Source organism: Cinclus cinclus, chromosome 2, assembly GCF_963662255.1.
Source record: "Cinclus cinclus chromosome 2, bCinCin1.1, whole genome shotgun sequence".
NCBI classification, from domain to species: Eukaryota; Metazoa; Chordata; class Aves; order Passeriformes; family Cinclidae; genus Cinclus; species Cinclus cinclus.
In genome coordinates, this window is record NC_085047.1 from 30,511,077 (window position 1) to 30,538,394 (window position 27,318).

Here is a 27,318-nt window from a genome sequence, read left to right on the forward strand (position 1 = left end):
TGGAAAAAAACCCACACATTTTATTGAAGGCAAACAGTGGTTGGACAGTGTTGTTATTCAAAAGGTTTGTTCAGTTTGAGACAGTTTCTAGTCCAGGAAATGGGGCTCAGTGCAGTAACACTTGGAGCCAGACAGTACACTGCAATTACACCGCAGCTTTCACAGACAGCAGTGAAAGAAACCCTACTGGAACAGGAGACATTCCTCAGTCTGCTGAATCCTCATCCACGCACTGAGACGCCTCCTCACCATGTGCTGCCTGTCCTTATGACAGTCTTTATTTGTAAACATGCATTCTTTGGACTGCTTTTGCTACTTTGTTCCCAGGCTGGCTGTCCAGAAACTGCACTGGGAAACAGTTCATTTTGGGAAGGGGAAAATTATTTTTTTTTTTAAGTTTCTGAACTCAAGAAACAGAGTAGTATTTCAAACACTGCCAGTTTAATCTGGCTAAGGAAAAAGATGACTAGACATTAAATCAGTAAAATCCATTAGAGACAGAAAAGCTATAGCAGGTTAGCTTTTTCCAGCAACAGTAACCAACTCCCACTTTCTGCCTCCACACACTAACCCAGGTGAGGGAGCAAGCAGAGGAAGACATCCTGATAATGAGGTGTCATAAGATATAAAATAGAAGACAGAAGCGGTGCCAAGATACAGGCCTCCACCTTCTCAAATCAAAGCATCATTCTTGGCTCCATGGAACTGAAGAATGCTCTCAGCCCTTCCCACCACCTGCCACCAAGTCTTTCTTGCTTCTTCCACCAGGCGGTGGCAGAGTTCTGTTCTTTCTCCTCCAGAGTCTTGAGGGAACAGCGACTGGGCACTCACCTTGATCACAGCCCCCAGCCTGGAATACACTGTGGCCAGGAAGCAGTGACAGGAGAGGTCCTTTCTTGGTGGGTGTGCAGAGTGAAGTCTAGGAGTAGTGAATCCTACATGAGTAAAAAACTGCGCTGGCATAGTCTCCATTGGTAGCAGTCTGCCTTGTCAGGCAGAGGGGTAAGGACACTGGCAGGGAGGGGAGGAGTATTGAGTGCAGGGGTCTCGAGGGGTCTCCACGCTCCTCAGCGTGCTGTTTTTGCACGGACGGTGTGACACTTGATACACAGCACGTGCCCATCCAGAGGAAAGCACCCATTCTCATCTGCTTCAATGGACAAGGGCTTCCCACAGTCCTGAACAGGAAAAGAAGAGGGAGGGAGCTCAATGACAGCCAAGAACAGGGTAAAGGCATTCAAGGATGTAAGAAATGCCCCACGGGGTCAGGATAATCACTCACAGTCCACTGCTCTGTCCCTGGTGGTGCTAATGGGAGATGCTGCTCCCCAGCAAGTTCCCCTCCTATACACAACCTGATGTAGTAAGGTGTTAGACAATGCAATAGCCTTGCATAGTCCCTGTGTTCATGCCTGTGAATATCTAATCTTTTTCTGAACATGCTTCAAAAAACACTCCAGATTCATTCAAAACAACGTCAGTGTTCGGTCAGCATAGACAAAAAAGGTGCCCTGTTGCTGGTGCTGGGTGCAGGAGACATAGAAGGAGTGGGGCTACCAGGCCTACCTCACACTTGTAACATTTCATGTGGAAATTCTTCTCCAGTGCAACAACACGCACTGTCTCATCCTTTCCAGGCTCTGGCATGATAGGTTCACTACAGACTGAGCAGCGTGGAGCATACTTCCTGCAACACAGAACCACAAAGGAGACCATGACCACCGTGCCAACATCCAAGGCAGGCTTCTCAGTGCTGTTCAACTGCATTAGCAGCAGAGGAATAATAAATCTTTAGGTGGAAAGGCACCTTAATACTTTGCTGACTCATTTTTAACTTCATGTCAGACAGATTACATGGGCAACCCAACCCCATGCTGCAGCAAAAAGCAGCAGATGTGAGGCAATCTGCCTTCACTCATACACCACATGCACGTGCCCTCCCCATACCTGTGGTAGTCATCCACACAGTGAGGCTGGTTGGACTGGTCCACAATAAAAGAGGTCCCCTCCAGGGGGGTATGGCATATCACACAGGTGAAGCACTGGGGATGGTATGAGTTACCAGTGGCCTTCAGCATCCGATCTGTGATGGTCTGCTTGCAGACACTGCACTTTTCCAAGGTACTCTGAGCCCAAAGAAAACAAGTAAGACACATGAATCTAATCTCCCACTCGTGAGGCTACATAGAAAGCAAAGATGGAAGGAGGAAGGGAAAGCGTGAGAGAACAACCACAGTGAGCTCAGTTCTCTCCAGCAGCTTTCACCCCAGTGACTCACAGCATAGCAGTCCTCACAAAAGGGCTTCTCATCCACATTGTAAAACTGCTGGCCCTGCAGCTGCTTCTCACATTTGAAGCAGGTGAAGCATTCCACGTGGAAGAGGCGGTCCAAGGCCCTCACAGCTGGCTGGGTTCGTGACAGTGGCTTCTGGCAGAAGCCACAGAGCTCTGTCAGTGGACAAGGAAAGGGATCAGGAGAGATGAAAACCCATCACAGTCTTAATCCTACTGCTGTCCATTGAGGGCACGCACCAGAAGTTGCAGCCTCTGCTGTGGGTGGATGTTCCATGTCCTTCATTAGTTTCTGGGTCAACTTCTCCAGCTCTTCTACCTCCTTCATTGTCAGACAGGAATTCCCCCGAGGTGGATCTGCACTGGAACCTGTGGGTCTATGCTGCAGGAAGAGGAAACATTCAGTCCCCAAGGACAGACTTGCTCCTACCCTGTCCCTAATAAACCCATTTGTCTTGCCTTTACAGGTCCTCTCTGTTCATCTCTAGGAACAATCCGCCATCCACTGTGCTTGATTCTTTCCACCTTTACATGAAGACTTCTACCACTGTATCTCCATAGTTAGATCTCTCTCTCAGATGGGTAACAGCCTCCCACAGCCAGGGGCAGATCCACCCTCTTCCCCCCAACTTCACTCCCAATGTGCCTGTCCAAAGTCTCACGGCTCTTGCTCGTTCCCTTACCGTGTCTTTTGCAGCAGCAGGTTGTTCTGTTGGGCGTGGCTTCTCCTGCACTTGGGGTCTTTCCTTCTGCTGGGCATAGGTGAAATTGGGGGGCTGTGGTCTAGAGGAGGGGCCTGAAGGTGAAGGGGCTGTGAACTGAGTCTGAAGGAAGACAGGGTATCTTGTAGAATTTGAGGGAGCCATTGGAACATGGTCACCTGATTTGGACACAGATTTGGGAGAGCCAGCAACAGGAGGTGGGGTGAATTTGGGCATAGGCTGAGCAGAAGGGAGAGAGGGGGGTGGAGGGAATGGTGCCTGGGGCTCCTTGCGTTGCTGTGGGGCTGCCCATGGGGTTGGGGTGGGATTTAAATCCACCCCAGAGGGCTTAAAAGATGAGCTTCCACTTGGCTTTGGTGTGAATCTGGAAGGAAAGGAATGAGGAGTATCTTTGGGTGCAGATGGTACTTCCACAGGGGCTTTTGGAGCCAATGGTTTCTCCAGAGAACCTGTGGATCCTGGAGTTATCTGTAAAGAGAGGGAGCAGAGAGAAAATGGGCAGGTATCAGCAAGGTGGAAGAGAAAATATGCCATGTATAGCAGTGACACAGCAGCTATTCCAGACCCAGAACACGAGGAGTTTCCACACTTGACATATTTATCAAGTGCAAGACAAGCTGCAAGATCCGTACTTTCCAGTCCTTCACAAACACTTCCATGCTATGGTTTTGTCCGGACATTTTAATCTGCAGTAGCACCCTTCTCACTACCTCTTCAGCAAACCAGTCATCACTTCTTCCACCTGCAACATTCTGGACAGCTCACCCGGGATTTGAAGGGGTCATTCTTCTCCATGTCATCCAACATTACAGACAGTGAGTCAATCTCAAGATCAACGCTGCTCATCTTGCCACGTACCTACACCACCATCCACGAGGAAAAAGGGAGCAGAGTATGTTACAGGAACAGCCAGAGAAATGGGTGCATCATTCCCTCACAAAAGCATTATTTTGATACTGTGGACTGTGGTACAGATCTGCTCCTTGCTTTGAATCAGTAACAATTTGGTGAGGATGAACAGGACGTGGTCTCAAAGGTCCACAAACAGTGGGAAAATGCACAGCCCAAGGAAGCTCTCAGATTTAGGTGGGAAAAAGACATCTGGACATCTGTAGTCCCCAACACTGCTCACAGCAGGGCTAATTCCCAAGCAACACCAGGTTGCTCAGGGCCCCATCCAGGCAATTTCACAACATTCCCAATGTCGCAGATTCCCCAGTCCTTCTAGGCACACATGCCAGCAATGAGCCACCCTTGAAGTGGAACAGGGCTTTCTTCTGTCCAAGAGGAATTTCCCTTGCCACAGCTTCTGTCCATTATCTCTTGCTGTGCCCAAGTAAGAAGAATCTGTCTTCTCTCCAGCCCTCCTTTAGGTATTGCAGATTCCAGTCAGACCCCTGCACTGGCAGCCTCTTCTGCTCCAACCCCCAAAGGCTGCTATGACCTTTCACTGGATGGCATCTCATTCAGTATTCCAGAGGGGTTATTATACTGAAGAGCCCGATACAGTCCTCCAAGATGCAGCCTCACTAGCAGAGGGGAGGAGTATTCACTGTCCTTGTCCTTCTCTCCCAAGTGCAGCCCAGCATGTGGTTGGTGGGCCTTTACCGCCACAAGGGTGCATTGCTGGCTTGAATTCAACTCGCTGTCCACCAGGAACCCCAGGTCCTTTCCCCACAGAGCTGCAGCCCAGCCAGCTGACCCTAATCTATGCTGTCCACAGGCTGGTAGCACTTCCTGCTCTCCCAGTTCTCAGGACTTCCTGCTGCTGAGTTCAGACAGTATCAAGAAGCTCTCCCATCTCACAGAGCATCACAGAGAAACCACACTTCCTTGGATCTCACTCACCTGTGGGGCAGGAACCTTGTTCACAGGTCCTTCATCGAACATTGGAGGAGGAGGAGGCGGCGGCGAAGGAGGAGAAGGAAAAGCTTCTTCTGGGGCTGGTGGAAAAGGTTCTTCAAAGGGTGGTGGGGGTGGTGGAAATGAACAGTTTGAGGAGAAGCTTGCATCTTCCCCAGGTGGAGGAGGAGGTGGCAGTGGCAGGTCTATAGGGAAGAATGAGAATAAAAGCAACTTCAGATAATTTCTTACTCCTAGCTGGGAGAGTTCTTGAAGGTACTGGAGCAAGCAGGATCACAGAATCACAGAGTGATTTGGGATGGAAGAGACGTTGAATATCTAGTTTGAACCTCACTGCCATGGGCAAGGTTGCCACTCACTAGATCAGGATGCTCAACGCCCCATCCAGCACAACCATGAATACTTCCAGAAATGGGGCATCTGTCTCTCTGGGAAATCTGTTCCAGTGCCTCATCACCCCCGAGTAAAGAACTTCTTCCTGACATCTAATCTTAGCAGCCCTCTTTCAGTTTAAAAACCCTGTCCTTTCACTACCTGTACACATAAAATGTCCATCTCCCTCTTTTTTACAACCCCCTTAAGGTAGAAGGCCACAATGCGTTCTCCCCAGAGTTTTCTCTAAGATGACAAACCTCAGCTCTCTTAGCCTGTCTTCCTAAAAGAGGTGCTCCCACCCTCGGATCATCTTCGTGGTCTCCTCTGGATTCAGTCTGAGTCCACGTCTTTCTTGTGCTGAGAACCCCAGAGGCAGATGCAGCATTCCAGGTGGGGTGTCACAAGAGTGGAGCAGAGAGGCAGAGTCCCTCCCCAATCTGCTGGTCACTCCCCTTTTGATGCAGCCCAGGATTCCACATGCCTTGTGGGCAGCGAGTGCACATTGGTTTCCCTGTACTCACAGGGCCTCAGCACTCATCAAGGACAACTGAACTCCACAGGTTGTTTTTCACCTTGTCCAAAGCTCTTCACAATGATTTAATCTTTCCTCAGTAGCTGCTGCTATTAGTCACTGGGCAGAGTTGTTGCTTATTTGGGAAACACGACTTGCTATGCACCTTCCCACTCCTTGTCTTATTCCTTGGTCTCCAGCATACCTTTCCCTTGCCAGTAACTGGGTCAAATTACTGAACACAGGGTAACAGACATGGAATACCAGCGGACAACTCAGGACCCTGGAGAGCCTGTGTTTTTTACTCAAAAATAACCTGGCATATCACAGTAGGATAGGAAGCACTACAAGAAATAAGTGGAGGGGAAAAGAATCAAACTGGACCAATTACCCCTTATGTGTATGAAGAAACTCTGAAATGCCTTTTTTTTTTTTCTGGGGGGTAAAACCAACTTTGATTTTTGAGGCTAGTGTGTCTTCACACCCAATATACCTTAGGACATGACGAATTTTCCAAAACCCTTTAAAGCATGCTGAAAGGCACCAGAGCATCTCAGTTTTCTAGAAAACCCCATTGTTTCCACCTATCCATATTTGCCAAAGATGAAGAGCAGGAAAAACCAACCATTTTCTATTTTACAACATAGAAAAATAAATGAGACTCTTCACCATGTAGGGGAGAAAATGTCCTCTTATGACCACACAGCAAAGAACATTTAAGATGAGAAAGTGTCACTTCCATACGCCCACCTCTCTTTCCAGCTAGCCCCAATGAGGAATAGGGTGAAAGACCAAGCTTTCACTCCAGCTACTCCAAGTGCAACTTTTTACAGCAGTAATCAAATCGTCTCATCTTTACATTCAGCTGTTATCAACAGCTTTATAAGGACTTCTCATCTGTAACCCAAGGGAGACAATAGCGCTCTTTTAGAAAATGAAAGCCAAAATCTTATTAGCCTGTGGAATGCATAAACTGCCCTGGTATGCACCACCTCTTCCAAGCCTTCTTGTGCTGCAGAAGTTCTGCTGGGGGGAGGGAGTAATACTACGTAATTTTTTTTCTTTGAAATTACAGTTTGGGATCAAGCTTGTACACGCTTTTGGTTTACTGAAACCATAAGAGACAAAACCCTGATCTGTTTTCGGATTGTCTCAGATGCACTAAAAGCCTGTTTTATGAATTATTCACAGGACAAGAAACTTCCCCACCAAGTTGTTATACCAGATTTATAGAATAATCAATACTAAATATAACATCCCTACAACAGTGCTAACTTAGCCATCCTGTCATTTAAGACAAAGAGTCCAACTGCTACAGCTCTGTATCATGGAACATTTTGTTTGGCGAGTCTGTAAGAAAGGCACAGTAGGACTGAAGTGAAGATATGCACCAGAGAAGGATGAAATCAGACATTTCTCCCATGCCTGAGCTTTGGTGGCTCATCTGTACTTCAGATGTCTTGCTGGGAGCCCTTGCCCAATGATGACACAGCAGCTCATGACAAATGGGTCTTTTGCTAGTTTTTCTGTCTAGTTTCTCCATAATGCCCACTGTAACTATAGGAGAGGCAGAGGAAGCAACACCTAATGCTCCACTCCCAATGTATATTGAAAAAAAATTTTAACATCCATCTGTCTACTTCAGGTTAATATTTGTGTCAGTCTGGGACCTTCCAATAGACACATTCCTAATCCAGACAACTGCAGCAGAAAATGGCAAGTCCTAAGACAGGACCTTGGTTTCCATAGACACAAGATTCCAGCCAACAACAACAACTAGAAATAGGTCATCAGAGTTAGCTGGTACAAGTTTAGGAGGCAGAACCATCAGCATGCCCTTGTGACATGGCAAAAATGGCTTAATCATTTTTCTCCTCTAAGCACAGGCCCAGTCCTCCTACCATCAGGTCAGCTGCCCACTAACTCAGCATGCTATCCTGGAAAACATCAGTGTTGCAGTCTCTGCTAAAGAGTGAAAGAAAATAAATTTAAACCAGCAGCTGGCACTCTCTGAACACATGTGTCCTGACTGAGACACACCCTTTATTTGACAGAGCCTTGAGGAAACAGGCAGTATCAAGGATTAGCAATAGGTGCCTTACAGAAATTCCTGGTGGCCCCATGCTGATCATGAGTTCAAACTACAGAGTCACACAACCAGTAACCTGCATCTTAAAGGACACAAAACCAACCAAGCAACAAAACATGGAACAAAAAAACCCATGCCACCACTGCAGGAAACAAAAAAAGGCCACGCAAAAAAAAGAAAGAAGTAAGAAAACCACAGTGAAACAAGAAGTTACTCTACACAGGAAAACCCAACCCAAACCACTAGGAGTAAGTACAAAACTGTACAAGTAATACAAACTAAACTCTAAATCTTGCTTCCTGCTTATCGTTGCTGTCACTATTTTTTCACGCAATTATTTCTCCCTTCTCTTATCCAACATCAAAGATGGCAATTGCAGAGTCCACAAGGACAGTCAGAGAGAACCAATTTGAGCTGAGACTGACCAACAAGAAGAACAGCGTGATTCATCACTATCAGGGGCAACTTCTCTGCAACATATTTGTTCTCAGACAAGCTAGCCAGAAACCAGCTGCAATTACACAACTGTGCACCCAGGGAATACTGTGAAAAATCCACTGCATTCCTCCAGCACCAGTGCACTGCAGGACAGCCTCCCCCCTCCTTTCCTAATGGAGATACCACATACTTTGAGATCTCTTTCCAATCCATTTATCTCGTTATGGAACCTGCTAGCCTCTACAGAAAGAATATCCATCACTTAGAGCAGTTATGCCCCTGTTCTCATATTCAGCCCAGCTACAAACCTCCCACCCTGAGAATTCAGAAATGCATATTCACATCGGCCATGCCAGCCTTCACCTACCTTCTGCCAGCAGGGATGTGGGAGGCAATGGAAACTCCCCCACCTTCCCTATCTGAGCACGCTGGGCACCAGGACCAGGAGGTGGGGGCAGCGACGACTCTGACGCACCCCCAGCCTTGAAGGGGTTCACCTTGGGTTTAGGGGCAACCACAGGGGCAAACTTCTTCTGTGGGTTGTAGAAGGAAGGAGTAGAAATGTTGATGCTGACTGTGGACGTCATGCGGGTCCCTGGGGCACCTGGGGAGGCCATCTTCTCAGCACCTAGCAGGAAAGAGGAGGAGAGAACCTGTATCAAGTCATCCTCGGGCCAGAGCGAAAATTAATGGAGAAGGATACGTGAAACAAAGGGATACAGGAATTTAACTCAGGCCAGGGGCTGAGGTGCCTGAGCAGTTCACTTACAAGACCAGCACAGAAAAAATGAAGAACAGAAACTGCAGACAGCTCGAATGAGCCATCACACTTCACCATTTCAACTCAGGACAGCATTAACCACAAAAGGGCTCTCGCCAAGAGAAAACCCAGATTTCCACTGCACTGGAAGCCCGCACCTGCGGTGACCAGAAGGGGGGGGGTGATCCCCCGCACCCCAAAGGATACCCCCAGAAGCGGAGTCAGCATTTCCTTTCCCCCTTTTTCCCGATAACGCCAGCCAGTTCCTCTCGAGCTCAGCTCCTGGCAGCGCCGGCGACGCCCCCTGTCCCCCGGCACCCCCCACCCTTTACCTCCAGGCCCCTCCATGCCGCCGGAGCCCGCACGGCAGGGCGGGAGAGGGTGTCCCGGAGCTGGGCGATGCCAGCCGGCGATTCCTGCCCGTCCCGGCCGGGCTCCGCCCCCGCCAGGGAGGAAGCGCTCCCCGGATGCCGCCGCCCCCCGGGCTCAGCCCGCCCGCTCGGCTCCGGCGAACGCGGGATGCCCGTCCGGGAATCTGCGGGTATCCCGAGCCGAGCCGCATCCCTACCGCGCCCCCGACCCTGCTGCGATCCAGGCCAGCCAGCTCACCCGTGCCAGAAGCCTCCATGGAGCCAGACGCTTTGTTGTAAAGCCTGGCATGCCCAGAGCCCTCCTAACACCCCAGCACAATAGCGCTGCCGTCAGCACCGGGGCTCCGTGCCAGCTTTTCCCTTTGGCACGTCCGAATCAGTGCCCCTCCGCACTGCCGGCCTCTCCCACGCACAATAACAGCTGCTGCCACTGGCAGCCCTGGTGCCACGGACATCCGCCCACCCCCGATTAACCCCCGGCTACTGATAAGACCTGCATGCCCCCTTCTGAGCGCTCCCACGACTCACTGCAGTGTGGCACAATACAGCAGCAACCTGCCCCAGGTCACAAGCGTGTGGCGACACAAACAAAGTCCACGCTGCTGAACTTTTCCTTCCCTTTGTGCGGTGCTGATAAGATGCGTACACTTGGGACAGCTCTTCTGGGAGTTTCAAAAGGAGAATGAGTCCGCAACAATAAGCAGGAGCCAAAAGGCTGTGCTGAGCATTCCTCCTTTATTCAGAATGGGGAAGGGCCAAGGCAGAAGAGTAATTAGCAAGGTCTGTCCTCACTCCTCCAAACTTTTAGGGGTCAACAGACTTGCCAGTCAGAAGGGACTGACCAACTCCCTCCATTCTGCAGTTCCCACCAAGCTTCAGAAGCTGTTAAAAAGACTTCCAGCCTTTCTTTAGAGACTTTTGCCTCAGGCTCCACTATTTCACTAGGGTATAATGAACCACTTGGCAGTCGTTCTACCAGATTTGACAGCACTGTGAGCAGAACACTACAGTGACAATGTCACTTCTAATCACGGGGTTAGTCAACACACAGTCAAGGGACATCGGCTGCCTCGCAACAGAAAAAAAAACAAAAAACAAAACAAACAAAAAAAACCCACAAAAAAACCCACCCAAACGAAAAAACCACTGGCTTTGCACCCAGCAGCTGCTATCTCCCTTAACCCAAAGCAGCCTATTTCCAGGTATGCTGTGTCGCACTTTGGGCACTTTCTGCTCAGGGCTGTCTCCACGCCGCAGCTGCCCCTGCTCGTCCTGACTTCTGGTTATCAGTCCACCCACACACAGACCAAACCGGCTGAGAAAACTTGGCCTTGCAGAGTCGCCCCCTCCAGCCCTGGGACGTGGCCAATGCCATCTAAGCCTTGCCAGAAACACACAGCTCTCACAGGTCCTGTGGCACAGTTTGTGAGAGCTGTGGGAGAGGGAGTGTCACGCCAACAGAACTAATCTCGGATCTTTCTCATCCTCACATTTACCCCAAGGGGAGAGATTTTTCTACCTGGTGTACCAGCATTTAGGATGACTCAGGTGGAGCTATGAAGAAAGATGTCCCCAAAGGTCACAGTCAGTATACCTAAGTTCCTCATACACTGTTTCTGAGAGAAGGAGGAAGTAGGAGGACAGAACCAAGGGACACCTCCTTCAGCAACAGGGTCAACTCCCAGAAGGTCTCATGGTGGCTCTGCCACCTGTTATACATCAAGACAGCTTTCACTTCTCTGATGCCATGACACCACTCTCAACAGCTCTGCCCCTTTCCCGGATAGCAAAAGCTGGAGGAACCTGAAGAAGCAGAGAGCCGAGTGGCATTTTTCACTTCTCTTGGTAAAAGCAGTTTAGCAGCAGCCACCTGGGAGTCCCTATAGCTCCATACATAATATCTGTACTTGCCCCATCAGCCAACTTCCTCCCAACTGGGGGGAACCAGAGAAGAAAAAAAAAAAAAAAAAAAAAAAGCCTCCCAAAACCCCACCAAAACAAAAAAATCCCCACAAACAAAAAAGAATATTAAGAACAGATTAAACGGATTCAGGAATTATGCTGCTTTTCATCCAGAAAGTTCTCCCAGCCTGCCCCAAAGTTACAAAGCTTCAAAGAGAGCAAAGTCTATCAGCTATGCAAGCGGCAAGGTAAAGCCTTAAAGCAACCGGGTTGGGGGAGGGGGTTATTCGGAGCTACTAACTTCTCCCACAGATGCTAGGCTTGCCTCCTCCCTGTGCAAGGAAGAAAAACCGGGGAAAACTCCAAAGAGCTATGCAAACATATTTAAAACGTTGGAAAGTTCTACGAGTTTGCGAGCGCTTTCCCAGGGCACTCCCAGGGAGACAGAAACTCATACATTAGGCAAATATCATGCACAAAGGGCCCCAGATTCCTCTCTCGAGCACATCTGGAAAAAGGCTCGCGAGGTGTCTCGGTCATCCATGCGCACACAAAAGAGAGCTTGTCCCGAGCAGAGCCCGGCAGCACCCCCTCCCCTCTCCCCCACTGCCGGGACTGTGCGGGAGCGCCGCGTCGCCTCCATTCCACCGGCAGGGAAGAAAACTCAAAGAAAGCGCGCACACACACGCACACACACACACAAACACAAACCTTTATTTTTTTGTGGAGAGTTAAGCACCCTTCCCTGAGAGAGGACTCTGTCCGAGGCGCAGAGCCGTGCTGGGAGCGGCAGAAAACCCGCATCCCTCCGCGCCACCCCCGGGGCGAAGGACAAAGGCGTTGTCACCAAGCCGAGCCAAGACACTCACCTCAGGGGGAGCGGGGAATGCCACCCCCGGTGCTGGGGCTGCTCGGCTGCCCCGGCCCAGCCCGCCGGGAGCAGCAGCAGCGACGGCGAGAGGTGGAGGAGCGGCCGAACCCGGCGCTTCCTCCCAACTCGCGAAAAAAGCCTCGCCCAGGCAAACTTGTTTGACCATAAAAGGCGCGGGGCCGAGGCACAGCTGAGCTCACTCGCTGGGGAATGTAGCAATGAGGTAACGGGGGCCGGGGCTTGCCGGGGCAGCGGCCCGGGGCTCTGCGGCGGGCGAGGGGGCGAGCGCTCTGCCCGCCGGCGGTCGCCAGCCAGGCGCGACTGTCGGGGCTCTGCCCGGCCCCCGGGGCGCCCGCCCTGGGCAGGGCTCCCCGCCTGCCCCCCCCCCCCCCCCGCACGGAGCGTTTCGCTGCTCCCGCCTTCCCTAACCTTGGAGCTGCCCCCAGCCCGTGATTTCACTTCCAGTCGCTGAGCTGGATTTTCGGAAGGAATGCGGCGGCTCTGGTGAGTCAGGGTCCCTGCTGGCCTCCTCCCCGCCCGAGCCAGCTGTGAGAGCATCTGACTCACGCTGCCCCGATCTGCCAGAAATTAAGGCAAACATCAGATGACTCCACCGTGCAGAAAAGCGACTTGGTTCTCCTTGTACTGGCTGCAAGGCAACCACTGTTAGCTGGTTTATATCAAACAATATCCACGTGAATTACTTTGTTGGATTGCCAGTGCTGCACATCGGTTTTATTTTTATCCCAGTGCTCGCTTGGGGCTCAGCCCACTGTAGAACAGGGCAACCTGACCCAGCCCAACAGAACGTAATTTTCAACCCCAGCCTTTGCTGCTTCTCCTTGCTTCAGAGCCTCTCACAAAGAAGGAGCACCAATAAAGAAATTTCCTGTGCTTTGTGTAATCATCGTGTTTGGCTTTGGAATCTGGCCTTAATATTTGGGTTAATACCCCTGCTGTTGCAAGTTCCCTGAAGAATAACTGTATTTGGTAATGCTCAGGGGATTTGGGGCTTGTCTGCTCTGACGACTTACCTATCAACACAGGTACCTTTCAGTACTGATAATTTACTTGCAGGTGAGTAAGCAAGCCACAAACCACATCAGTGACACTCCCAGTCTCCACTACTGCGGAATGCTCACGTTAGAGAGCTATGCAAAAGATTCGTCCAAGGTTTAAATCCATTGTAAACAAATATTTAATTTTACACGTAAAGTTTGCACAAAGAGGCTGTGTCTTTTATTTAACCCGGGGATACAGTTGGAAAAAGTCTCTCTGAGGTTTTTTCAGTGTTACATACCACTTGAAAATGCCACCCATAGCAAAGCCTAGCACTGAGCATCTTACTCCTCACACAGCAGCAACCATTGAACCACTGATCTATAGCTCTGAATTTCTCAGAGATACATAGCTCTCCTGTGGGTGGTAAATAATTCTGTTTACTGTTGCTTTTGTAGGCATGGTATCCGTTCTGTTACCTTCCATGATTAATGCACAAATTAATTATATAGGATAAAGAATATATCTCTGTAATGGGTCTTCTAACACTGTCACTTTTCTACTGCAATCTTCCCACTTGTTCAGGTAAAGATGTCAGTGCAGAGATAAAAAGAATTCACTGTGTAATTGTGAATCAAATTCTAGAACATCACAACATACCCTACACAATGAGCCTGACGTCAGAGAACTCTTGACACTGTTCCGTGGGCTAGCTCCGACTAAAGGGAAAACAAAGAATGTCTCAGACCAAGATTTAAAAAGTACTGAATGACTATGAAAAAAAAAATTACAAAAATCTATGCTTTCATACTTTCTGGTCACATCCCCACAAATCCAGATGCTTGCATGTTTGATTTTCTCAACAGTGTGTTGATGTTAAAAGGTCATGAAGGCAGATTAAGGGAAGTGGGAATAAGAAAAGGAAAAGCAGCTCTCTTAGACATTCTCTATTAACTCCTCACTATGAGGAAACAAATGCAAAACAAGTGTTCTGCAGGTTGCATGGGTGAAAGCTAGAATGCTCAAATCAGAATACTTCAGAGTACACAGGGGGAAACAAATCTGATTTTGTGCTTGCCACATAGTGAATGTAAAGTTTGTGCTTTTGTAATTGTTAATGACTTGGATTGGAAGTTCCCTGTTAGTTCTGATTCCTCTAGAAAGAAAACAATCTCCTTATGCTAACAGTGTTCCTTCATGCAATTATCGGCTTGAAAGAGTAGGCATTTTTCTGCTGCAAATGAAAATTAGAGCCTGAGATGCACACAGTTATAGTCACAATCATTAGCTGAAGCAAAATATTAGTCCTGAAGAGGCATTTAGCTGCCTGGGTGCAGAGATGGATCAGCAGGTATACTTGGCTTGTGCCAAGTATATTGTGCCAGACCTTGTTATTTCTGGAATTAGCAGCCGTCCTCTGCATAAATCACTTTGGCTGTTCCATGCCATGAATAAAAGTGATGTGGCATTTTGGAGTGTATTGTGGTGTGAATGCTGTCACCATGGGTGAAGTGACAGCCACTACAAAGCAGGTGTTGGAGGGATTTAGAATACACAGTTCTAGCTGGGTGCTTCTTTTGAGGCAAATGACAAGAAGCAAAGCCTGCTAGTGGCCATCAAATCAAAGCTTAGAAATGCTGAGAGTTCAAGGCAGCCATCTTGGGAAGACCAAGTTTTAATGGAGACAGTTATGGAGAATCTTTGCTGGCAATTCAGTCACATAACGCAGTGAGTAAATAAAGAATAAGACCACACAGAAGTGGTGTGGCAAATTCATGTACTGCACTGGGATGAGGTATGTGCTAGCACTGTTTAGGTGCCTGTAAGATTAAAATGAAAACAGATCTAAGAAGAAAAAATAAGTCCTCAAATAAAAAAAAGAAGATTTATTTGCAAGAACACTACTGGGGACTTAAACTTATGGGGCAGAAAATCTTTTTTGATAGCCAGGTATGGTTTGGGTAGCTGCAGATAGGAATCTTTGTGTTAAATATGTGTTTAAGATTAGAGGAAAGCAATTCAGAATCTGGACAGGACACTTTACTTAGTAGTGCAAAATGTCTACATCTGTATATTTCTACCCATATCAACAGATCAATTAGTGTCATTTTTTCTCAGCGTGTGTTAGTTAACAATTAGTGATGCCACACAGGAGCCTGTGTTTTTCCTAAGCAACAAAAGTTCTGGCTTGTATCTGTGCTGAATCTCTGATGTTTCTTTAGTCACAAAACTTCTGTTTAGTCTAACCATGTTTTATTGATTAATGTTAAATTGCTACTTAATCAGCTTTCCCCATGCTGTATTAAATGCTACATCTAGGCCAACTGGAAGGGTTTGGAATATATAATAGATCTGCTTTGGTCTCCAGGCCAAGCAGGCCCAGGGCAGGGCCACCTGCAGCAAACTGCCTGCATCCACATGGGCCAACACGTTACCCTTGGACTCAGTGATCTTAGAGTTCTTTTCCAAGCTGAACAACTCTATGATTCTATGTGATTCACCCTGGTGAGAGGTCTCCTAGGAGCTGCTGTGTTCCCACAGCCTGTCCTGGTGTGCTCCTCGCTCCCTCCCTTGAGCGGGGTGTTCTCTGTGTGAAAGACAACATCTGGCCCAGATTGTCCCCTGCCAGGTTGCTGCTCACACGCCTCGTGGAGGCCATGACGTGTGCAGAGCTGTCTCTTTTCTGACCAAACAGCACTTTCAAGTTGGGGCGCCTTAGTGCCATTGTGGGTTGTGTGTTGACAGCTGGATGCCACACACAGAGAGCTGTGCTGGGGACACCAGAGCCTCATGAGACAGCAGTCCTTACAGGCCTCGTCATCTCCGTGCCTCTGTGCAACTGGCATGCAGTCAGGAACGCTTTTTGCAAAGGTCACGAGTTCTGGAGACGTCCCGGAATGACCAGCTACCCAGGACACACGGCTATGGCATCTCTCTGCTGGTTCTCTCCAAACCCGAGTGTGCTGTGCAAAGCAACATCAGAAGTGTGTGTCCCCAAGAAGAGGAGCTGTTCAGCAGCCACAGAGAGTCTCTGTGATCTCTGACAAGGGCCACTGTAGGTGTTCAAATCCCACTATGAAGGTACTGCATGGTACACCTGCACATAGGTACATACTTCAAAAAGCATTCCACCCACACATACAGTTAAATTGTCCTGAATAAAACACTAGAATAGGCCAAAAGTTGTAAACAGAAAAAAACCAAAACCCCAAACCTTTGCTGTGTCGTGAAACACTTTTTAAGTGGGGCAAATCATCCATATACACATAAGAGGGAGCAAAGTATCCCTATGTTATGACCTTGGTCATGTCAGGATATGACTGCCCATCAGAGTAGCCAGGCAGCCAGGAGAACAGGGGAAGGATTGGGGTGGTGTCTATCCAGGGAAGAAGCTCCATTTCTAGCAAAGCTGGCAGGTCTTTCCTAGACAGAGCCATGACAGGGGCTCTGGGGCAGGAGGTACAGCTCCCAAATGAGTTACCACTGCTATTTCCTTATCTCCTTCCACCAAAATTTCCTGCTGCTTCTGAGCAGGCAGTGGCCTGCAATTCCATGGCTTCTGGGTCTGGCTCATTGGCAAGCTTCCTTCCCCTCACACAGCCCTCCCACACCTCCTGCTCTCTGCTGCTGGGCTCTGTGCCCAGAGAATGAGGGATGCAAGCAGGTTGTCCCAGTGGATATCTTTTCCCTCAGGTGCTGTATGACCTGTTCTGCAACTCGGGGAAAACCGTGAGATGGCTCCTGGGGCATGCCCATGTGTGTGGCTGAGTATGGATGGGCGCCAGAGCCCATTTTGCTCCTCGGAAAGCTGCCATTTCCACATTCCAAGGCATCCTTACCATTTCCTCAACTGTATGCCCCACCCCTTGCGACCAGCAGGACAAGCAGTGACGTATTTGGCTGTTCTGTGGCAAATATTACTGCTTGTCAGAACTGTCAAAAAAACCACATCTGTCAGGGCTGCTAATTAAGGAGTTCCTGTGTGTGTTGCGAGCCTCTTTCCACTCGAGTTCCCATGGTAGAAGTCTCCTTTCTTCACTTAGGTAGAGCTGTAAGTGTGGCACAAACAAGCCATGCTCCTTCCTACAAACAAGTTTAATCAGATGTAGGTACTTCTGGCTGTTGCATCGTGGTGAATTTAGACAAAAAGTCCCAGGGATAATTCCAGTGCGTGTCTGTGTCAGGGGGAGGGTGCTATTTCCTGGGAAAAGGGCTCTTCCCACCCCCCCATCCTCCCTGTGACAAAGCTGAGACACAAAAGCAGGTTCTCAGCTCTCTTGATCTCACATTGAGTCTCCTCCTATGTGGTAGAGTAGAAGTTCTGTTGTGGTTTCCCAGGGAAGCATCTGGTGCAGCTGCTTGATTCTGGAGGGAGAGAGATGCCAAGCTACAGTCCCAGTAATATCAACCTGGGATGGGATTCTGATCACTCCAGTCCCCACATGGCACATGTCTGCCTCAGTGCTACTGTTTTCCTGTGTAAGAACTGAGGCAGCCAAGTAAACAAGGAACAGGCTTTGGAACCTGCTAACTCTGTGTCTCGTAGCGTGCCTCCAAAGATGTGCCATGCATATGCCTGGGCATGCTGGACTTTAGGGCACATTAGGAACACACACATTAGGAATACACAAGCAGATTGCTCTGGTCAGGAAGAATGAAGCCTGGTATAGTCCATGCCTGAATCATCTACAGGGTGTGGATCCCGCAGCAAACCAGCCCCTCATAAAACCAAGTAATTATTTGACTCCAGACCAGAGTCCTGGCAAAACCTAATATGTACTAAGTGTAGATGATCACGGAACCAAGGCCCTGGAGCAAAACAACAGACCAACCAAACAGACAATACAGGCATATGGTCCAACAGTCTGCTTGAAAAAAAAAAAAAAGCCAAATGTTATCCACGAGCTGCACAGTAAAACACCATTTGAGTACAGCTTTAAGAGGTGCAGCCCCTCAAGCCCTTGCCTTCCAGTTATCCAAAAGCAAAAGGTGTGGGGCTATATGAAGTTTCCTGCAGTTCCCAGGTTTAGTGCATGTGGCTACTAGTACCTTTGCTAGTTAATAGTTAATTTACTGATGGTATGAATAAAAGGATGACCAGACAAAAATCTTTGACTGTTCCATGGGGTTTTCAGGAAAACTAGCAGAGCCTTGCAGTGGAGCTACCGTCCTTCCAGTGGCAGCTAGGAGTCTGTGACCAGTGACAACTTATGGGAGAGAGCTGGTTTTCAAGCAGAGTATGGTTTTCAGCAGGTTGAAAATATATGAGGTGTAAGAGGCCGTACCAAAAATTTGTGCAAAGTTCCTTCTTTATCCAGCAAAGTGATCAAGCACCCTATGAAAGCCACGGACTGAAGGATAGGGTACTAGGGGTTAGAGGCCACCATTGCCAGTGCTTTGTAGCTAATCCAAGTGATATTGAGAGATCAGCAGCCACAGCTATCACTCAAAAGATGAGAGGTCCTCAAAAAGTGTTACTGAGTCATTGACTATCTGCACATACTCTGGTGGAGGTGCATTTCCTTCAATGGTGGCATTCCTCAGTTACCTTGATGAAGATCAATATGATTATCATGGTACTTGGCAAACCTGACCCTTTGCTTTCATGGCTCATGAAAAAGGTAACTTGGAACCTTTAACCTTACCCAAAACACTTCAGTTTCCCAATAAACCACTTTAGATATGCATTTGGCCAGATGCAATCTACATGAAGGTTATCTGTGTTTAGGCTACATCTGCAAATATACTTCTTCTCTGGCATTCTTGAGTCCCAGGTAATGTCTGTGACAGTGCTGGCTAAAGGTTGGGATCAGCAAATAGTGAAAGATCCCTGGAACCTAAGCCAGCAGAATCTCACCAAGTTGCTAATGAAACTAGGCTCAGGTTATGACGAGAGCCCTATCAAACCATTTTCTACAGAATGACTGATGGTTTCAGAGACAGTGTTAGACTTGCTGCTGCCAAAGGAAACGAACGGGATGTTTACAAAGCTATTTCAGTGTTGCTTTTCCTGGGCTTCCCACCAACAGCTTTCTTTCCAACACCTTGGTACACAGTGTTCAATGCCATGAGGATTACTGAGTCCTACCAGCACAAATCCTTTTGCTTCCTGTTTATTTAGCCTTTGTGGCCATGCTTTCCAAAAACTCTGTCCTCCCAAGGTGGTCATCAAGCCTCTATCATTAAGAATATAAAAAAATGAGATCTGGTAAAAAGGGGGCTATATTTGGTTTCAAAGTAGAAGAGAAAATATTGTGGATTTGTGTAAGAGCACATCGAATTTGAAACAGTGCAAGAGCCACATATTACATCCAGTCAGTGTACAGACAAGCACTGCAACCTCAGACAGAACACCCTGAAAGGGAGGGAGCTGCCTTAGTTCCACTTGTCACTTGCTTTGACACACTGGACAGCCTGCATTTCTCCAATGCAGTAAAACATCTCCTATTTTCTCCTGATTCAAGAAAGAGGAAAGCTGCAGAGAGGTCCAAATTTAAATGCACATATGGGATACTGTCTGTATCCACTCCCTCTGCGGTTTCAGAAGGAGGCATTCCACAGGGGCTAGACTACACACAGTCAGTGAGCCTTCTTGAGGAAGGAGACTGGGAAGGTAGAAGGTACAGTTCATCTGTGAAGAATAGGATGAAGATCTGGTTCATCCTGTTCATTGCCTCTAACTTCTTAGATGGTATCACTGCAGACAGATATCAGCCCTTCGGTGCCAAAAGCCTAAATTCAACTTAATGACCTTAGCTTGCGGTCAAGATTAGAGGGACACTAAATCATAGACTTTTTTACTCTTTAATGTTGCATATTCTCAGGCCCCTGGCTTGGTTTTGAGGCTGGAATGACTCCCTCATTAGATTCAGAATTCATTTTGTCTTTCAGTCTACACTGATGAGAAGCCTACAGTATGCTGCAGCCTGCTTTGCTGTCTTAGCAGATTATACCAGAGTCTCCGCTTGTGTTTTGCTTTTGACTCAGAAATTGTTGTTCTCCAAATCCCTGCACCTCCAAGCAAGGAATGGAATTTCAAGTTACATAGTTGGTGCCTGAAGAATTCCACTCTCCTAAACATAGCAATTATTTATGTGACTCCAGGGACCATGAGAACAGAATTTTCTCCATCTACAACCATTTCAATTCTTTCTCCCAGCTAACAGTAAACTGAGGAAGAAGTGGTAAATATGAAAATATGGTGTTATCTTAACTATTGTGGATTAAAACACATTTTGGGGAGATAGAAAGGAAAAGCAGCCTTCTGTGAGAGCAGATAAAAGCTAAGAGGCTTTGTGTTAGCCCAGTATTGATACACAGCACCTGCACAGACTGTGGGTGCAGTAATAAACATTATTATTCCAAGATTTTCTAGTAGCCATCTCTTCAATTGCATTGGTGGATTTCTCCAAGAATCAGCTATGATCCTAATGAGTCTGAGGATGGGATGCTCTTTCCTGAGCTGCTTCCCACAGGTGACACCTCCTAGCCAGAAGTGCCATCAGGATGTCAGGTGTTGCAAGACAGGAAGAAGAAAAAGCAGAGAGGCAGCCTCTTCTGAGACCCTGTTCCTCAAACTTCAGTGGAGAACACAGAAAGCAGCAAGGTCCAAATGTGCTTATCAAGGTGGTTGCCAGCAGGTAAAAACATTAGACCTCAGAAGACTCGTAAACAGATGGGAATGGAAAGGTCACCTCCAAATAAGCAGAGAGGGAAGCGTTCTGGATCCCACCATATTCCTTATGGACTGCAGCAGAGCACAGCAGAGCAGGTAGATGTACTCATATCTTCCAGAAACAGCAGCAGGCCTGACTTGATTCCAAAAATAGTTTGAGTCAATGTTGATTTGCCAGAGCCTACTCACAACAGCTGTGTGCTCTATGCTAGAGAGTAATTTCTGGAGATTTTTTTAAAATAGGAGGGCCATTCTGTCAGTGCATGAGTGAACAGTTTAAGTCGATATTTTGCTTCAGGATACATAAGACTGTCATTATTCCAGACATTAAAATTTGGCAGCGAGGACAGAACCAGTAGCTTTTAAAATAAGGAGTACTTTTCTTTGTTCAGACATGCTTTGAAGGTTTGGGGTATTTTTGTATGTTTTTATTAAGATCTGAAAAACTACAAAACCACACTGCAGGAAAACATCTCCCCACCTTATTTTTAAAACAGTTAGTATCCACAGTTTCTCTGAGCTTCTAGGCCCCCATCTCCAGTATATCAAAGGCAGAAAGTGAGGAGATGACAACTGATATTTTGTAAGGCTAAAAATATTGTGCCTCTTTACATAACACTGGGAATTTAAAAAGCACATTAACTGCTTGCAGATTATTTTTAAAAATGCAGTTTGAGCAACACTAGTATAGACTCCACTGACATTTAGGAGAAGGAGCTGCTGTATGCTTCACTGCTGGGAAACAAGACATTCAGTAGAGGATGAAGTAAATGTTTAAAAAAAGGCAAAATAAGATTCAGACTGCACCAAAGATATTTTCATCCTAATATACATCTCACATTTATGTCATTGGGGATGTCTCTTTTTTGAATGCATACCAAGTAGCTTTTTTGACCTTCCAAAGCAATCTCTTCAGACCTCCCCTCTTGTTTCTACCTGCCTGATGATGAGGAACCTTCACATTCTCAGTGTCACTGCCAGAGGTTCAACAAATTCCTTTTTTACACTCCTGGAACTTCCTTTTTTCCTCCTCACTCATTGGCATCTGCTGAGCCCCTCCCAGGAGGGAGGGAGTGGTAAAGAGTCCCTTAACTGAACTCACCCATCTTCACTTGCTGCTGAAAAAGCCCCAGGCCATGGGAGAAGAAACTGGAATTTCAGAGCATGGCCCAGCCTATCCCCAGTCTCACTTCGTGTGAGCAGGCATTTAGCTGGCTCAGACACAGAGTAAGGCATATGAGGATGCAGAACGGATTTATGAAAGATACTTGCCAGGAGGGTGTTGCTGAGTGGGTGAAGTTTGTGACAGAGGAGGCAGCCTAGACTTGCTACTTCTTTAGTGCTGAGCTGCAGTTCCAGAGAGTGCCGGGTCTCCTGCTCGGGAGGCAGGTGATGCATGGTCACATGCACTAGGTCACTGTGCTACAAAGGCATGGGGGACATGTACCAGAGCAAGCTGCACCACCACAGCTCCAGATGGCAAAGTCCTTTCCTACGTCTTCTGCAAAGTCTTGAAAAGGGAACTGTACAAAAATGTGATCTTAATATATCTAGAACTCAGCATGACACTTCTGCATGACTCTGGATAAAATCCAAACAGGGATGAATATGCTGAGAGAATATTGCACTTGCTAAAAACCTGCAAACCAGTACTGTTGTTCTGAAAAACCATGAAGGTATAAATTCTTAAGAAAAACTAATGGAAGGCAAATATCAAGGTAAGGTGAGAAAAGAATGGTGAATACTTGACTATTGAACATTTATTTCTGTACCAGTACTTCAAACCCAGGTGTCATACAGAAAGCGGATTGCATTTTAATAAAATACCACCAAATTAAGCAAGGTCACACAACAGGGATCTTGCAGCAAAGCATGCATATGAGTCCTGTCTGTTATTAAGTTACAGGTGGCCCACTCCTTGCCAGCGCTTTATGTGTTGGGAAGACATACCTCCCCCACTGTAGAAATTCTAGTTTGTTTCAGAAAAAAAAAATAAAAATTCAACTTGTGTTGAAATAAGTCTGTTTTTAAGTTGTCTGGCGAACATCAAAGTATTTAGTTCATCTGAGTAAGACTGTTCTTAATTTGGGACACTATTGTCAAATGTTCAGTTTCCAACAGATGATGCCAGGATGCCCCAAGCATGTCTCTACTGTGGCAGCATAGGCCAGTTTGAGAATTCACCATGAAGAGGAGAAAATATTTTGGTGCTCACCATTATGTCTCTTCAGCAATATGGGACAAAATACCCAGGAGGAGTTTCTGATAAATGCGCTATTGAGGGTGTGGATTGATTAGTTCTATATCAACACTGAACTAATATGCTCCCCTAAAGCTTTTTATGGTCTCTGGGTGCAGGAAGAACAACATCAAGTTTGCTGGGGTGTGAGTGTAGGTAAGCATGAGCTTGTATCACAGTATGTAATACAAACCTATCCTACCTCTCTCCACCTGTTCTCCCTTCAGTTGATTCACACAGCCTCAAATATTTTCCCAGCTTGAAAGGACTCGGCCTTTCACTTATGTGAGATAAGTGGCACCACTTTCAGGATCTGAACTACATTGGCACTGCTTTTTTTCATTCTTTAAAACATCATAAACAAACCTTTCTATTTGTCTTCTGCAGCAAAAGAGCTCTGAAGAAAGAACTGCATGAGTCATTTTGCTATCTCATTTCCTTTTTGGTCCACATGAAAATCCTATCAGTAGCTAATACAGCTTGATGTAGAATTAACTCTTATGGCATCTACTAGATTACTTCTATGAAGCAATTACTGAGATCTCTGCCAGAAGTAGCTTTTACTGGGGAATCCAAACTGCCAGTGGCAGGAGGCCAGCAGTGGAGCAACCATCCCTGGAGGACGATTCCTGCCTCTATAGATCTGATACAGACACTATTTTTGTAAACATCTCCTACTCAGGAACTTCATAGGCCACTGCATATTTTCCACAGCTGAAGACACATCTTGCAAGAAGCATGTAGGAAGTTTGTCCACATCTTCTGTGATTGTATCTGGTCACAAAATATTAGATAGGGATTTTAAAAAGGATCGGAGAAGAAGGTGGACATTCATTTTCCAGTCTTTTCATGGGACGATAGACATGGTTGCCAATGACACCTCTGAAGACAGAACAGACAAAAGGAAGACAATTCGCATTATCTGGTGTTTGGTGGTGTTTACCTGAAAGTGGGACATTAGATGGCAAGATTTATATTGTTTTTTTCTTTTCATTTTAGCTGGTTTTAGTGGTAGCTAAGGAAGATGACAGGGGCACATTACCTACTGTGATATAATCTGCATCCATGATAATTAATTGATGAAAAGAATAAATTTACTCAGCAGCTAAGACAGTGACAATAGCTTTGTATTTTACAAGCACTGTTTCTTCGGAAGAGGCTGTTCCAGTATTTATAATTTATAAGATCTTTATATTTATATAGAGATATAGGGAACATCTGGTAAAACAGGTTTAACAGATTCATCAATGGCTTATAGAAAAAATGAACACTGTTGTTCAGCTGTCTCTTAAAACACAAACAAACAGTTAACTATTTACAACATAAGCTGATCTTCAGGGTTATGATGGAAGCATCAGGATAGGTTTAGAACAAGTTGCTAAGAACTAGACTAGTTCTAAAACTGCTTTACTCTGTGCTGTTATCAGCCCCTCTATCATGCTCGTGACTCAGTCACAAGGTGACTATCTTTAGATTTGCTGGAATTATGTTTTCCTCCCCACCCGTCCCTGCCCAGATCTACAGTGACCATTCCGTGTGCAGAGCATGAAGGGAAGAGACTATTTGAGGCATGGATCCTTGTCTGTTCCCAATTCACCTTGGCATACAACCCCAGAAATAGGTGGTGTTCACCTAGGAGCACATGCTTACTGATTATGGTATCTCAGTTTCTCTGTTGCATTCATGGCAGAACTGCAGGAAGAGGAAGAAGAAAGTCAAGGGATCTTTATGTTGCACTTCCTCCAGCAGCATCCTTGACCTAGTTTGGGCAGCACTGAAGCTCTGTTTTGCAAACAGAAGTTACTAATGGCAGCGACACAACAGGTCAAACATTCCCTCCCTTTTGCCAGCATGCCCCTCACAACAGGGGCTGTGGAAGGGGAAGTTTTCAGATCTGCAATAAACAGAGGGGCACATGACTTCACTCATCATACAAATAAATCGGGAAGTTGCAAAGGGCTGTTTCCTACTGCCACTTCCTTCTGAGATACCCAGCTATGTAAAAGATCTGTCCCTGTTTCTCTCTAGATATTTAAATACCTCCCTCTCCCAAACCTGTAGAAAAACTTATGTTTACAAAGATCTTTCAGACCAGCATTTAAATCAGCACTCATCAAACAAATTCTGTAATGAATTCTGTAATTCTACATGTAGCCTCGTTGTTTAAGAAAGTACTCACAATGCTCAGAGAAAATATCCAGATCCTGTCAGAAAGTACATTTTAAAGAAGACAAAACCACTTATGTTCTGTCATTTGCCCCAACTGCCTTGCAGCAGCAGTGGGAATACTGTTGCTCTGGAGGAGCAAGGACAGAAACTGTGGGGGACAGTTTAGATTTATGCTCTGTTTCAGTCCCTTTTTCAGAGACGCAGTCCTTCCACTTCCCTCCTACGAGATAATTCTTATGAAATCATATTCTTATTAAACCATAATGTACAGTGCCTACTTTGTAATGTAAAATACCTGCTTTTCTTATGGCACTATATGATAAACATTTAAACTGAATTTAGGAAGTTTGTTATTGGCTTGATTAAAGAAACTGTAGAAACTGTTCACTGATGGTGAATTCCCTGTTGCATAGAACCTATTGTACAGACGAGCTGGGCCACTGGGTGAAAACTCTCAACAAAATCTTCTCAGCTTCTAATGAGAATGAAATTGACTTTAAATATGGAGATTTATGTAAATATAAACAACACATGACATTATGTAAACATAATAAATAAAGGTGTGATTAAGAACCAAAAGATGGTGAAGAGCTTATCCTTTCATTAAACTGACTATATTAGAAATGAGACATGAATCATGCCTGTAGGTGCCAAGACAGGTATTGCTTCCAGCAGCTAAGAACTATTGATTTCAAATTAAAAACATGAGGGAGCTGGTGGCATCAGGACATGTGGGACAGCCACAAGACAGACCAGTAGTTCTGTGGAGTGAATGAATGGGCACTTGGGTATAATCCTTCTTTCCAGTTCTTTTTTTCTGCTGTGCCTGTCTGGCAGCAGCACGGGTGCTTGCCAGAGCTTGTGTAAACTACCACCTCACTAAAGCAACAGCAGACAAAGCCATGAAGAACTGGAAAGCAGCTTCTCAGGCAGCCTAAGTTCTAGGACTTGCTCACCTGCCTGTGGAATCACACCCTGAGGCAGAAGTCAGAGCAGGCTGATGTAGATGGCATTGTAGCTTAATGAAAGGAAAGCCAAATGTGCATTTGCTAGGACTTGGGATAGAACTTTGAGCTTGAGATAAAGTGATAGACAAGCTTGGGGGAATAAAGAAAGAAGAGTCTATGTGACTTGTCTGAAATCTTCACTGAAAAGGAAACCACAGCAGAGTTCACTCAGTGCAGAAAGAAGGTTCACAGAGGAACAGATTTAGATTTGGTGGGTGGGTGAGAGGGAGAAGGGGATTAAAATGAAACCAGACTCTCTGAACAGAGGAAAAGAAATTGCCCACAGCTGTGTAAGTAATACATCTTCTCAGGCCAGGGTGAGGTGCAAATACTGTTTGGTGGGGTTTGGCAAAACTGCTAAGGACAGTTGTCCTTGATCGGTCAGTCCACAGGAGACTGTGGGTGACACAGCTGGCTGGGCAGCCACCAACGTACAAAACATCTACCCAAAACAGGACTTGTGTCTTAATATACCACTCTTCCCATCACAATCTGCTTTTGTTTCCCTTTTCCTTTAATTTTTAGCCCTAGAGATCTGCTTTTTAGAGATGGTGAAACACCTCTGGTTAACATACTGCCAGACCTATTGTTTCCCAGTATTTTTACAACCCAGGTTAGAAGAGTGTAGACATGTTGGGAAAAGTATCTTTAGTAAGTCATTCAGAAAAACGAGATGAAAACTGATAGGTTTGGAAATATATGGGGGAGGTGGAAGGAGTGAAATAGGGAAAGAATTCTAAGTGTGGAAAACCTTCATCCTCAGCAGAGATCTAATGCGTTGTACCCAGTGATAAGCATTGCAACAGCAGAGCAGACTGGCCTCAGGCACCAGAGAGAAGGGGACTGTGATCTCTCACACTTCAGCAGTTTTGTGTTCACCATACATAGTAATACCTTCAATATCACGAAGAATGAAAAAGATAAAATAGCTGCATATATTCAGATGGTGTTTTGGGTTAATTTTTTTTTATGCCTTTGTCTTTCCTACGTAGATTTTATTTTGTAAATTGACTTTATCTGAGTAGATTTCCAGCT

The 27,318-nt window shown here is 46.4% G+C and overlaps 1 protein-coding gene across 2 annotated transcripts; it reads right to left on the reverse strand.

The window, feature by feature from the left end:
- On the reverse strand, window positions 1-12,329 carry ZYX (zyxin). Of its 2 annotated transcripts, XM_062487403.1 has the most exons (10): window positions 12,193-12,329; window positions 8,658-8,918; window positions 4,863-5,062; window positions 3,780-3,872; window positions 2,976-3,482; window positions 2,533-2,674; window positions 2,279-2,448; window positions 1,948-2,126; window positions 1,567-1,687; window positions 1-1,178 (listed from the first exon to the last, which is right to left on the reverse strand). In XM_062487403.1, exons 2-10 carry the CDS (start codon window positions 8,905-8,907, stop codon window positions 1,068-1,070), a joined length of 1,773 nt encoding a protein of 590 aa, XP_062343387.1. In that variant the 5' UTR covers window positions 8,908-8,918; window positions 12,193-12,329; the 3' UTR covers window positions 1-1,067. The 2 variants fall into 2 exon arrangements, with proteins under 2 accessions (XP_062343387.1, XP_062343388.1); XM_062487404.1 differs by lacking the exon at window positions 3,780-3,872.
- Between the last annotated feature and the right edge of the window lie 14,989 nt (window positions 12,330-27,318).

Coding starts and splice junctions, on each gene's coding strand:
- ZYX (XM_062487403.1), bottom strand. CDS start 8,907: ATGGCCTCCCCAGGTGCCCCAGGGACCCGCATGACGTCCACAGTCAGC. Junction 2,675..2,975: donor CTGCTGCTGCAAAAGACACG/GTAAGGGAACGA, acceptor CTCTTCCTGCAG/CATAGACCCACAGGTTCCAG. Junction 1,179..1,566: donor TGAAATGTTACAAGTGTGAG/GTAGGCCTGGTA, acceptor TTTCCTGTTCAG/GACTGTGGGAAGCCCTTGTC.